The sequence below is a fragment of the Propithecus coquereli genome, unplaced genomic scaffold (genome assembly GCF_000956105.1).
Source record: "Propithecus coquereli isolate 6110/MARCELLA unplaced genomic scaffold, Pcoq_1.0 Scaffold671, whole genome shotgun sequence".
NCBI lineage: Eukaryota > Metazoa > Chordata > Mammalia > Primates > Indriidae > Propithecus > Propithecus coquereli.
In genome coordinates, this window is record NW_012152741.1 from 505,723 (window position 1) to 519,406 (window position 13,684).

Sequence of the window (13,684 nt, forward strand, 5' to 3'; positions counted from 1 at the left end):
CTTTGTGTCCAGTTACAACACATGGCCTTGATTTTGGCGAATAACTTTATTACGTAGGGTAGAAGGTGGGGGTACGTAGCATTTTCCTCTTTGACTTCTAGCCATCTGTGAGCTTGATGGGGGAAAAGGGAGAGAGAACCATCCTGAAGCTCAGCGGCTACTGGTGTTGAACTGTTGGTAATATTGGGCTGTAGGCTGATTGGTGTAGATTATTGAATTCAGATAATTCTGCCTGTGAAAGAAATCCAGAGGCCTCAGCTGATGTGCTTTCCCTCTCTCCCTGGTCCTTGCTATCCTTCCCCACCCTCCCTTGGCATTCATCCCCACTATGACCCCCTAGAACTCACTGGGCTTTTTGCTCCTTAGCCAGCTGCTGGTTGAAGGAGCCTAGCCCCCTCCGAAATTCAGCACACAATTCCCTCTCCTGCTCTTCTAGCTCCTGCGCTGCCTGGGCTGCGAGCAGGGTCTGGCTTTCCCATTCGGTATCCAGTGCTTGTTCTGCCTGGTGCTGTGCCTCCTTCTCAAGGCGTTGCACCTCCTGGACTTTCCTGATGGCAGCTAGTTGCTCTGGAGTCATGCCCTTCCAGCAATAGGGCAGGACCCGGTGGGGAGCCATAGGATGTTGGGCAACCTGAGGGTTCTCAGTCAGCAGGTCACTCTTGATCTGGTTCTGGATCTCCGTGAGGTTGGCTGCCTGTTCACGCTCATGTTCACGGCGCTGCCGCTCAGCCAGCTCAGCTGCCTGGTGGGACCCCCAAATATAAGTATTTGGCTGCCCAACCTCAGGGAACTCTCCTTTGAGGGGGAGGGGGGACCATGGCCCTACTCCTCCATCTCAGGGAGAGAAAGAACAGACACTATATGGCCTTTTAATGACTGTAAGCTGGAGGAGGGGTGGGATGGGCAGGGAACTTTACCCTCAGGAAGCCCTTAGACTGAGAGGCTGGGGATGAGAGGGCAATGCTCTGTTTCCAAGTCATCCCATGTCTGGAGGTAGGGAAAGGTAACTTGTACCCTAAGAGGGACCTTAGGTGAAGGGGGAGTCCTCAGGTAGATGAGAGGGCTGGTGCTGACTTGAGAAGGGAATGTGAGAGGAATGATGTGGCTGAGGTTCCCCAGGACCTTGTTCAGGGGTTGGAGAGAGCCTGGTGTACTGGATGGCTCAGGCCCTACCTGGGCTTTGTTGACGTTGACCATGGTAGACATCATGGCTATGCAACAGGACTCCTCCAGCTTGGCCAGCTGGGTGGCCTGCATGTCCATGGCTAGGCACAGCTGGTCATTGAGCATATCTACACAAAGAAATATGGCTCGGGCACTATACTGGCTTGCTCCATTCCTGGTTCATTCATTCAGCCATTTGTTCAACAAGCTTTGTGTATGTGTGTGTATGTTTAAGAGGGGGGTAGTGTCTTAATTGTAGGGATGTAGAAGGAGCTACTCTTTGCAGCTAGGGATAGCCAAAGTACAACAACAAGGATTTCTCAAGTGCCTAATTGAAAGGAGCCTCCAATAGACCTAGGTCCCAATGTCAGCTCTGCCACTTCTGAGCTGTGTGGACTTAGGTAAATAATTTCATATCCCTGAGCCTCAGTCTAAGGGCCATGTGCTGGGTTCTAAGGATACCATGGGATTAGGTCCTGTCTTCAGAGAACTCCCTCTCTAGTGGGGGAGACAGATCAAACAGATAATTTGACCACAATCTGGCAAGAGCAATGGCAGAGATGTGTACAGGGCATTATGAGGGCTTTGGGTGGTGGATGGGAGGAAGGCTTCTAGGAGGAGGTGATCCTTGAAATACATTTTGTATATAGGCTAAAAGAGCAAAGAGCATTCCAAGCTGAGGGCACAGCACAAGCAAAGGTACTGACGTTTTTTTCCACTCCAGCCACACTGAGCTTGTTTTTCCTAGGACATGTCAGACATTGTGACAGACAATGTACTAGGCAATTGCAAGATGGGGTGGACATGAAAGAGATGGTTCATCTTCAGTGAGCTGATATTTTGGGGAGAAGACAGACATTAAATACTTTCATAATTATGTTCAACTATAGTAAGTGGTGTAACAGAACAGGGTGTTATAACAGTTGATTTGAAAGGTGAACAGTGCAAGTAGATGAGACATGGTCCTTGTCCTTGAAGGGCTTCCTCTAATGGAAGAGAAGGATGTGGTCACAGACAAAATCATAATAATAGTAGCTACTCTATGTGGTATGGATTATTATCTCCATTTTAAAGATGAAGAAACTGAAGCACAGAGGAAAACTCATTTGCCCAAACCAGCTAGTAAGCAGCAGAGCTGTTAGATGTGTCTGTACTGTGCTGCCTCCAGGTTAATCAGGAACAAAGGCTACACTGTCAAGTTAACTGAAGGAAGTCAGGGAGGTTGGGGTCTGTACAGCCTAACCTTTCAGCATCAGCCCTATGGGTAATTGGACCTCCCCACACAGTTCTGGTCTCCTGGCTGCTATACCGAACTCAGGGCAGCTCCCCACTAGGCCTCAGGTTTCTAAGCCTGGAGGGCTGGGCTGCTTACCTGCATACTTCTCATCAACCCTGGCTTGCTGTTGCTCCTGTTGCTGCCTTTCCAGGCTATACCTGAACTGCTCCTGCTGCATTCTCAGGCATGTGGCCCTGTCTAGGTCCTCCCCAGAGAAGCACTGAAGGCTGGCTGGGCCATAGTAAGGATCACTGTTACTGAGATCGGCTGGAAACTCCTTCCAGAGTTGGTCTGGATCCCAAAGATCAAATTCATGCCTGTTCTTGAGCCGCTGCTTCTGCTCCCGAAACTCCTGGAGTTTCCTGGCCAGCCGGCGTGTCCGTTCTGCCTGTTCCTCCTCTAGCATCTGGGCTACCAGGTCATACTGCACCTGGTTGGCACCTGGGGGTGGTAGGCAGGGACATGGAGATGGTACCACAGAAGGGACAGAGCCCACTTAACATGGCCTTGGCTCTCAAAGTCTACCAGTTTGTCCCACCTCCCCAGGGCCTCGGGCCCCACTCAGAAGCAGAACTGCCCTACCTCATCCCACTTAGGCTCTCACTTTACCCCCTTGGCCCCTGGCCTTGGACTTTTACCATAAGCTGCCTCGATGCTCCGCTCTGTTGCCTCCCGAAGCTTTCGCTCTTCCACCTGTTTGTTCAGGGCTTCGACATCCACCTGATCCCAAAGAAAGGCGCTAAGTCAGGGTAAGGGCCCAACAAGGGGCCTTGAATGCTCTAACACAAACTGCTTAGAATTTACCCACTTCGAAATTCTCCTATAGCTCCCCAGTACCTACTGGATAAATTTCCAACCCCTCAGCATGGTTTGTATGCCGCTCCATGGTCTAGCCTCTGCTTCCAATTCATCAAGACCAGCTCAGGCATGTTTTACTTGCATAGAATCTAGGACCCATTGTCCACTTTATATTGAAGTTTGCCTGTCTCTATTTTCTCTTCCACCAGACTGAGCCCTTTCAGGCCAAAGACTGGGCCTTAGTCATGCATGTATCCCCACTGCCCAACACAGTGCTTGGCACAGAGCAGGACCCCAAGGGAACACTTGGCCACGTGCATCTCAATCAGACCACTCACCTTGGCCAATTATGTCGGGCACTATGCTCTGGTTTTCAGAGCTGCCACTGTATGTTAATATGTACCTCATCATTTCCTTTATTTAGCCTCGTTTTACAGAGGAGGAACCTAGAGCTCAGAAAAAACAGGTGACTTATCCAAAGCCACACATTTAACAATCGGCAGACCTGGCCTTGAACAGGTATGGTGTTTTTTCCAGAATACCATGCTGCATTCCCCCTCTATTCACCTACCCAGCAATCTTTCTTGTTTGTTTCTTAAAACTATCAATATTTTCTCTTTATTTTGATTATAATTCATTTAAAACATTTCAAAATAGTACAAAAGGGAATATAGTTTAGTGAGGACTAAGTGTCCCTTCCATCTCTGTCCCTCCACCTGGTTAACAGTTTCTTATGTAGCCTTGCAGAGATAGTTTAGGTACATGTAATACCAAATATTCTTTAGGCTTCTTCTGGCTCCATGTTGCCTGTCTCTCAAGAGCCAGGCCACATGGTCTAGAGCTGACCAGAGAAGAGCGAGCTGTCACCCCGAGTCTCTTCCCCTGCACCACTTCATCCCTCTTCTTGAGCCCTTCTCAGGCCTGTGAGGGTGGGAGCCTTCTTTCCCTCCCCTTCCTTTCCAGCTGTAGGGCCTGCTTGAATTAGGGGAAGGGCTATAACAGCCACTGCTACATTCCTCTCCAGGTGTAACAGTGAGGTAGCCCTGGTCCTGAGCGATAGTCCTCACTGCCCACTCACCCCCATGACTCGGTTCTGCACATTGAAGAATCGTCTTTGTCGCTCCATTTCTCGATTTCTTCTAGCCTCGATGGCTGCTGCCTCCTTGGGATCTAATGACAGGTCCACCCTATACATCTGGAGCAAAGGGGGAGGTAGAAATGACCCATCAGTGCCAACCACCATCTTTTTTTTTTTTTTCCTTGAGATAGAGTCTTGCCCTGTCGCCTAGGCTAGAGTGCTGTGGCGTCAACCTAGCTCACAGCAACCTCAAACTCCTGGGCTCAAGAGATCCTCCTGCCTCAGCCTCTGGAGTAGCTGGGACTACAGGTGCATGCCACCATGCCCAGCTAATTTTTTCTATTTTTTTAGTTGCCCGGCTAATTTTTTTTCTATTTTTTAGTAGTCGGGGTCTCGCTCTTACTCAGGCTGGTCTCGAACACCTGAGCTCAAGCAATCCTCCCGCCTCGGACTCCCAGAGTGCTAGGATTACAGGCATGAGCCACCACGCCTGGCCACAACCACCATCCTTGACTATACCCCTTCCCTCTTTCTCCCTACAATATCTCACCAGTTATTGATTCCTACTGACTTTAATTCCTGATATTTCAGGACACAGATATTTCATCTCTGTGTCCTCCATCTCTGCTATCACCACCTTAATTCGGGCCTCACATTCTGGTGTCAGGCAATATTCCCAGGAGCCTCACTGGGCTCCCTTGCTCCAGTGTTAGCCAGCCTGCACTGGCTACCAGAGTGATCTTTCTGGAAGCAAATGTGACCATGGCGCTCCTCAGCTTAAAACCTTTGAAAGCAGCTTTAAAGCAAATGGCTTGCCAGTGCTTACAAGATAAGGTCCAACCTCCTTTGCCAGATTTATAAGGTTCTTCATGATCTGACCCCCTGCTCACCTTTCTAAGCCTCAAATGCATTTACAACACCCCCCCCCCTTTTTCGTTATGCTCTACTCAAGTTTTATTCATTTCAGTAAATGGCACTACCATTCACCAACCTGCTCAGGCCAAATACCCAGAAGGCATCCTTTAATCCTTCCTTTCCCTTACTCCTTCTTCTTTCAAAATAACCCTGGTCCAAGCCACCATTGCCACCTCCCTGAATGACCACAATAGTCTCCACAATGGTCTTCCAGCTTCCTCTGTTGTCTCCTATAGCCTACTCCATCACACAAAAACCAGAAGCAGCTTTCTTTTCTGAAATAAATGTTCCCCTTTATTTTCTAGTCAAATGAAAGGCTAGATGGCTTAAATTTGCCTGTGTTCCTTTTATATTTTGGGAAGCCCACTTTTGGCATGTGACCCAGCCAAAGCTGAAGCCAAAATAACTTCTGCAAACATAAATATGATCATGTCTCTCACCTGCTTAAAAGCCTCCACTGGCTTCCCACTGTACTTAGAATCAGATCCAAATTCCTTACCAAAGGCTTTCAAGATCCAATTCCTGCACACCTCTCCAAATTATCTCATATCACTGTCTCCCTTGCTTACTGTGCTCCAGGCACAATGGCTAAATTTTTTTAAACCACCCATAACTTACTCTGCTGAGGTAACCACTGTATACATTTTAGTACATTTCCTTCTAATAATGTTTTATATGGTTGTGCTTATAGTCTATACACAATTTTGTATCTGGTCTTTGTCCCAGCAAATGTTCTATCCAAGTTCAAGGTTGCGCTCAGTTGGCTTGCTGGCTCTACTCTGATGGGCATTGGCTAGCCCTGGGTCAGTCCCCTGGGTCTTGCACAAGCCACAGCAGGGTGAGTTCCCAAATGTTGGCCCAGGAAGGCTTTGATCCCTCCTGCCTACTGAGTTCAGAAGAGGCTGGCAAGGCTGAGGCTGGCAAGGCTCCGGCTGCCAGAGAAAGAAGAGCCCTCCTATTTGTTGGTCCTGCCTGTCGGACGAGCTCAAGACTAGTTGGCATCAGCTGGGTGCAGTGGCTCACGCCTGTAATCCTAGCACTCTGGGTCGGAGGATTGCTTGAGCTCAGGAGTTCAAGACCAGCCTGAGCAAGAGCGAGATTCCGTCTCTATTTAAAAAAAAAAAAAAAAAAAGACTAGTTGGCATCAAAGAGAGGAAGCACAGGCTGGGGGTAGGGAGTGGGGGGACACTGTGGACAATGGGAGAAGTGGGGACCTCATGGAGGCCAGAACATGGATCAGGGAGCTGAAGTGAAGGCTGGTTGTGGGAAGAGGGGTTTCCTCAGTGGGTGGCCCTGAGCCTGTCCTAACTGAATGTACAGTCTGAGCCCCAAGTAGGCCTTAGGGAGGGGTAGGGTGTAGGGGAGGTGAGCAATTGCAGGGACAAGACAGATTTTGCAGAGAAAGGAGCCTGTGAAAAGAGGCTGTGAAGAGCTGTGAGCGCCTGAGGGCTGCCCCTGAGAAGAGCTCCCAGGGAACTTTGGGGTGAAGTGGGGGAAGCCACCAGGCCCCAACTTCAGGTTGGACCCTGAAGCTGTTTGATATGGTAAATTTTATTATTGTTAAAAAATATGTGCTGCTCTTCCCTATGGATAGATCATACATCTCTATCTCATTGCCCTTGAGGTTAGCCATGTGATTTGCTTTGCCCCCTGAAATGTGAGGAGAATTGACATGTGCCACTCCCAGGAAGAACTAACAGCCATTAAATGATTGCCACTTTTTCTCTTAACTCTCTGCTATGAATGAGACTGGCAATGTCTCATTGGTAAGATCTGCTCCTTCAGCCTGGGTCCTGGAATGATGACATAGAGTAGAGATGCAGCCAGCCCACAATGGACAAGAAGCATAAGTGAGAAATAAAGCTTTTTCATAAGCTATTGAGATTTTTGGGTTGTTTGTAACCTCATCATAATTCAGCCTATCCTGACACAAAAGAATTTAAAGCTCTGAGACTGTATAAGATCTCTAAGGGAGTGAGTATATATGGATAAGAATGTCCCAGGTGAGACAAGGAGAGGAGGAGCCAGTATAGGAGGCTAAGGAGGAGTGGCCAGTGAGATGGGAGAAAAACCAGGAGAGTGTAATGTTCAAGAAGCCAAGTAAAGAAAGTGCTTTTGTACAGGCATGGTGGCATATGCCCATAGTATAGTTCCAGTTACTTGGGAGGCTGAGGCGGGAGGATCAACTGAACCCAGGAGTTCAAGGTTGTAGTGAGCTATGATGATGCCACAGCACTCTAGCCCAGGTGACAGAGCAAGACTTGGTCTCAAAAAAAAAAAAAAAGTGCTTTTGGGAGGAGAGACTGATCAACTGATGATGGATTAAGATGAAGATTGAGAACTGAATGATTTAGTAACATGAGGGTCGCTGAGGACCTCGACAAGATCATTTCTGGAGGAGTGTGGGGATGAAAGCCTGACTGAAGTAGGTTCAAGAGAGACTAGGACTGCAGGACAAACAACCCAGTTAATTTTTTTTAATTGCAAGAGAAAAAGACAGAGGAACCTATAGATTAAAAGAGATTTATATACATAGGTGGGAAAGTTTTTCTAGTATATACCTAGGAATGGAAGTGCTGGATCATAGAGTATATGCATATTTAATTTTACAAGATAATGCTAAGTTGTTTTCCAAGGAGATTGCAACAATTTACACTTTCACATAGCGTATAAAAATTCCAGTCACTCCATATCCTCACCAACATTTGGTATTGCAGACTTTTAAATTTTTGCCAATTTGTGGGTATAAACTTATAATTACTGATTTTAATTGGAATTTCCCTCATTACCAATGAGTTTTCATATCTTTTCATGTGTTTCTTGACCCTTTCTGTTTACTTCTCTGTGGAGTGCCTATTCATATCTTTTGTTCACCTTTTAAAAAAATTTGGTTTGTCTTTTCAAAATTAATTTTAGGAGTTCCTTACATATTCCACACACTAATCATTTCTTAGTTTATGTATTTATTTTTGAGACAGGGTCTCGGCTAGAGTGCAGTGGCATCATCATAGCTCACTGCAACCTCAAACTCCTGGGCTCAAGTGATCCTCCTGCCCCAGTCCCAGTTGGGACTACAGGTACACACGACCACACCTGGCTAATTTTTTCTATTTTTTGTACAGATGGGATCTCACTGTATTGCCCAGGCTGGTCTTGAACTCCTGACCTCAAGTGATCCTCCTGTCTTGTCCTCCCAAAATTCTGGGATTACAGGTGTGACCTACCATGCCTGGCCCTCATTTTTTTTTTTTTTTTGAGACAGAGTCTCATTGTGTTGCCCTGAGTGGAGTGCGATGGCATCAGCCTAGCTCACATCAACCTCAAACTCCTGGGCTCAAGCGATCCTCTGCCTCAGCCTCCCAAGTAGCTGGAACTACAGGCGCGCACCACGACGCCCGGCTAATTTTTGTATTTTTAGTAGAGATGAGGTCTCACTCTTGCTCAGGTTGGTCTGGAACTCCTGACTTCTACAGATCCTTCTGCCTCGGCCTCCCAGAGTGCTAGGATTACAGGCGTGAGCTACCGTGCCTGGCCCCTCATTTCTTTTTCTTTTTTATTTTATTTTTATTTATTTATTTATTTTTCCACAAGACCTGAAGATGTAGATGCACCTCATTTCTTAAATGTGGCAAATATTTTCTCCAGATTTGTGATTTGTTTTTTCACTTGATTATTGTTTTAAAATAATTTTTAAGGCAACAATTGATACATGCAAAGGAATATGGTTAATACACATGTAAGTTATGAAGCACAATAAGAAATGAACACTTTCAACCCCTTCACAGAACTCAGAAAATAGAACATTATTCATATTTTAGAAGCTTTCTGTGTGCTGTGCACTTACCCATCTTTTCACTTTCTTTATATAGTGAATTATGGTGAATTTGAATAAAGTCCAATTTACCTGTCTTTTCCTTTGAGCTTAGTAGTTATTATTTAAAAAATCCCTCCCTATCCTGAAGTCATAAAGAAATTCTCCTATATATTCTTCTAAAATTTCTAAAGTTTTGCCTGTCTCATTTAACTTTTTTTTTCTTTTGTGACAGAGTCTCGCTCTGTTGCCCAGCCTAGCTCACAGCAACCTTAAACTCCTGGGCTCAAGCGATCCTCCTGCCTCAGCCTCCCTAGTAGCTGAGACTACAGGTGCTCGCCACCAAGCCCGGCTAATTTTTTTGTTTCTAATTTTAGTTGCCCAGCTAATTTTTTCTATTAATATTTTTAGTAAAGACAGGGTCTCACTCTTGCTCAGGCTGGTCTCGAACTCCTGACCTCAAGCTATCCTCCCGCCTCAGCCTCTCAGAGTGATAGGATTATAGGCATGAGCCATGTGAGCCACAGTGCCTGGCCTCATTTAACTTTTTAATCCACTTGTCATTGCATTGTCATTGCATTTCATATATGATGTGCCATAGGGATCCAATTTAATTCTCTTCCCCAAGCTCCATCTGACCTTTTAAAATGGAACAATAGTTCACTGTGAATTATATGAGATTGCTATCCTTTGGCCATGTTATTCCCTCAGCCTGATCCTGTTTCTCCCGATTGAATTTCACTTATAGCTCCTCTACTAGATTCTATCAACCAAGCTTTCTCACTTTCCTCGACTTGTCCTAAGTCTCTTCTCAGCCTTCAGATATAATTATTTTTCTTCTTTTTTGGCAGGCCCATGAGTCTTAATAGTCATAAGTTTTTAAATAGTTACAGGAATGGCTATGGCAACCACTAGATTCTCTCCATGTCTAACTCTGAGAATAGCACAAACCCCAGCCTACAGGTTCCAACTGCCACTATAAGGTCACTGAAGGGGAAAATTCAGCAGACATTTTAAGCTTCTTGGACTACTAAAGGCCTAGTAATGAGCAGGTATAAGGTGATAGTATGGGGATGAGGGGTGGAGGAGAGGGACAGAACAGGTAGGGAACAGAGTGGAGAGGAACAGTGGTGCAGAGGAGGAAGAGGAAGATAGGGCAACAAAGGGGTGAGGAGGTGGAGGACAGAGAGCAGAGAAGGAAGAGAAAGGGGGAAAAGAGGGAAGGTGGCAGAGGGGTATAGAGTGATGGGAATGAGATAAGGGCGATGCATGAAGAGAGACAGAGATGGAGAAGGGAGAAGGGAAGGATGGAGGTGGAGGGCACTGGCTTAGGGACCCTGACTCCTGGGAGTTCACACAAAATACCTTCCTCAGTTAGAAATCCTGATTTTGAAGCTCCTAGGTTGGATCTGGGTTCAAGTCTGTTCTTGGGTTACAGCGGCAGTTTCTGAACTCTGCTTGGAGGAACAGGAGAAAGGCAGGGGATAAGGGTAATAGCTCCGACCCCAGCCTGCCCCAGCCTGTATCCCTGTCACCTGGGAGTACTCCTGGGTCCATCCATACCCCATTCTCCTTCACATCCCATCTCGCTTCCAATCCCACCCCACCTTTAGCAAAGTCTGAGCTCATCTATTATAACACTGAATCCTCCCGCTGCCCCTCCTTCCCGCCCAGCCCTCCGCTCCCCGGGGTCCTTCCAATTCCCGACCCTGTCCTTGTCAGAGCCTTGTAGGCCGGCCAAGCTAAAGCCACAGCCAAGCTCCCACCTTCCTCTTGCCCTGAAGGGCATATCCCTGCTGTGACTTCAGACTCGTCTCAGCAAGCGTAAGCTCAGGTCCTGCCTGCCTCTTTGGAGCCCAAAAGCTGCTCTGAGCTCTCCCAACACCAAACGCCTCTACAACTTGGTCCGCTGTAGCGGTGGTTTGCTGTTGCCAAGCAATGAGAAAGGGGGCGGGGCCTAAACGCCTGCCGTAAACTCGCGCCCCGTAAACAGATCGACAGAACCCCTGCGCCAGACCGAAGTCCCCGCCCCTGATTCCCGTTGTGCCGGAAGCTGGAAATGCCGTTTGGCCTGGACGTATTCTCGCGAGGTTTGCCATCCGCCCGGCCTGCACTGCGGCGTTTCGCGCGCGGGATAGCTCAGTTCCCGGGCGCACGGCGCGGCCTTTCCTAGCGCCGCCGGCGCCGCCGCAGTCATGGGTTTCCTGAAACTGATTGAGATCGAGAACTTTAAATCGTACAAGGGTCGACAGATTATCGGACCATTTCAGAGGTTCACCGCCATCATTGGACCCAATGGCTCTGGTGAGATAAACCCGGCTTCGGCCCTGCGCCCGTCTCGGCCTGGACCCCCTATCCGGCGCCAGAGTAGTACAGTCCAGCCCATGCAACCTGAAACGTCGCGAACCCTTACGGGTTCCTTGCCCCTCCTGAGAGGGTTCGGCTCGAACCCGCTCTCCCTGTGCGGTCGCTCTAACGCAAACCTCTTCCAGGTGTCAGTTGCTCGTACTTTGCGCGACCCCTGTTCCAGCCACTTGGTACGGACCGAACTGTACGTTACGTCGCCCACTGCCCCCTCCCGCCAAAGGAGGCGCGTCCGAGCCGGCTGCCAGCCGGCTGCTGCCAGCCGTCAGCCAGCCGTCCGCCGCGCGGCTCCCCACCGGACCGCCTGGATCCGGCCTCCCAGCCTTGTTTGACCCCCTCCGGAAAATGTGGGACGGCTGCTAGTTCTCCTGTGGCCTCCGGTCCCAAACGGTACTCTGCTTCAGCCCAGCTCCCCCTCCCGCCTCGCATTGGTACGCTCCAATTTGTTCCTTTTTACTCTTCTCCCGAGGCGGCACTTTTGAATTTCGAACCCGGCGCTGGTGTCTTCAGAGTGCTTGCCGTCTCGATCCCCACCCTCAACCCCCACGTAAGAGGTAGTTGCCTCGTATTCGCCCTTTTCCTACCTCTGAAACCGTCAAAAGTCAGAACTCATTCGCTTAACAAATTGTTGAATGCTTATTGTTTATCAGTTGTTCTATTTCAAGTTGTGGAAACAGTGGAGAATAGAATAAGCCAAGTCTATGCTCACAGGGAACTTACATTTCAGAGGGAAAGAATATAAAGAAGGAGAAAATAAGATAATTTTAAGCTATCATAAATGCTATTCAGGAAATGAGACAGGTTGATGTGATAGAGTGACTTACTTTGGTGGTGTCTTTAGAATGGATGATCAGATAAAGCCTCTGTTTCATGTCTTAACTCTCCATCTCTAAATGATACACCGTGGATTGCTCTCATCTGCCCCCAGAAGTGGTCCATTTGGAATCCTGCTGTGTTCTTCCACCCCAGAAATGTTCTGTTAATAGCTGAATCATTTCCTATCCTAAGAGACTGCCCTTGCTGAGGTAGCTCAACCTGAGTACTTTCCCTGGAGTCGTACCCGGGTTTGGCTCTCTGATTAGAGCAGGGTTTCTCAACAGTGGCACTGTTAACATTTCCAGTGAGGTAATTCTTTGCCGTGGGATCTGTCCTGGGCATTGTAGGATGTTCAGCAGCATCCTTGGCTTCTACACACTAGATGACAGTAGTATCCCCACTCCCCAGGTATGACACTCAAAAATGTCTCCAGACATTACCAAAAGTCCGCGGAGGTGGAGCAAAATCGCTCCTCCCTCCCACTTCATTTGAGAACCACTAGCCTGGAGGGCTAATGCTTGGGGTCCACCCAGTTTCTTAGGGTTTTGGGGTAGTGGCCCCTGTGGAAACAGCCAGGATGCACCTCTTGGCATTCAGTCCCCTCCGCATTGGTAGATTTGTATACCCAGCTGTTCTTCAAGGCCCACCTCTACATGGCATTCCTTGATTCCCCTCAGTGAATTGCTCTTCTCTAGCGCACAGAAGACATTTAGTACACATTAATGTTTATTTTCTTCTGTTTTGTATTCATGGCATATGTTTTTGTATCTTCATCACTGGTCTATGAGTGTCCTAAAGAAGACATTCCTTGAAACATTTGTGTTCAGCCCAAAATATAAAAATGTTTACAATATTGAATGGTTGTGAGTAGAGAGGCCTGTGGTTGTGAGATATTCTTGTCATCCCTGGAGATCATAGTTCTCGAGAAGCCCAAAGGTTGGAAATTGATACCTAAAATCCTGGTCTGCAGGACGTGCTAGTCCTGCTGTGATGAGGGAGACAAGAGCTAAGAGTGTTAGGATAGGATAGGACTCATTTACCGAGCATTTACTGTGTATCAAGTACTTTATTTATTGGGACCCCTTACATTTACATTCTCACAATGACCCTATGAGGGAAATACCATTAGCTTTGTTTTATACATGAGGAAACTGAGGCATAGAGTTGTGATAACTTGTCCATGGTTCTCAGAGCCAGGATCAGAACCCATGCCTGTCATACTTCAAAGCTGGTGCTTCTGCCACTCCAACAGAGAATTACATGCCATGCATTTTTTTAGACTTATTAGTTGTAGTTTTTCATTTTTTCCAGGCAAGGGAATGAAAGCTCAATTAAGAAGAAGTAATGAAATTAAGATTGGAATCTGATCTGTTGGACTGGAGCCCAAGCTCTTAATCACAGTCTTATGTTGCCTCCATGGAAGGACTTGGACTTGGGCTGCTTTTTTTTTTTTTTTTTTTTT

General features: G+C 47.5%; 2 protein-coding genes across 3 annotated transcripts in view; one reads left to right on the forward strand and one right to left on the reverse strand.

The window, feature by feature from the left end:
* Positions 1-42: 42 nt before the first annotated feature.
* Positions 43-10,897, reverse strand: RIBC1 (RIB43A domain with coiled-coils 1). Of its 2 annotated transcripts, XM_012660643.1 has the most exons (8): positions 10,809-10,897; positions 10,408-10,496; positions 4,317-4,433; positions 3,079-3,160; positions 2,537-2,881; positions 1,174-1,292; positions 348-742; positions 43-232 (listed from the first exon to the last, which is right to left on the reverse strand). In XM_012660643.1, the coding sequence occupies exons 3-8, from the start codon at positions 4,431-4,433 to the stop codon at positions 151-153; spliced, it is 1,140 nt and encodes a 379-aa protein (XP_012516097.1). In that variant the 5' UTR covers positions 10,408-10,496; positions 10,809-10,897; the 3' UTR covers positions 43-150. The 2 variants fall into 2 exon arrangements, with proteins under 2 accessions (XP_012516097.1, XP_012516098.1); XM_012660644.1 differs by lacking the exons at positions 348-742; positions 1,174-1,292 and having other exon boundaries at positions 161-232.
* A 213-nt stretch (positions 10,898-11,110) lies between these two features.
* The window catches only part of SMC1A (structural maintenance of chromosomes 1A), a 34,778-nt gene continuing 32,204 nt past the window's right edge, over positions 11,111-13,684 (forward strand). The window contains exon 1 of the mRNA XM_012660640.1: positions 11,111-11,346. Within this exon, the coding sequence (XP_012516094.1) occupies positions 11,238-11,346 (109 nt within the window). The 5' untranslated portion in view covers positions 11,111-11,237. The remainder of the gene's footprint in view (positions 11,347-13,684) is intronic.

Coding starts and splice junctions, on each gene's coding strand:
- RIBC1 (XM_012660643.1), bottom strand. CDS start 4,433: ATGTATAGGGTGGACCTGTCATTAGATCCCAAGGAGGCAGCAGCCATC. Junction 2,882..3,078: donor GAGCATCGAGGCAGCTTATG/GTAAAAGTCCAA, acceptor TACCACCCCCAG/GTGCCAACCAGGTGCAGTAT. Junction 233..347: donor GCTAAGGAGCAAAAAGCCCA/GTGAGTTCTAGG, acceptor TTTCTTTCACAG/GCAGAATTATCTGAATTCAA.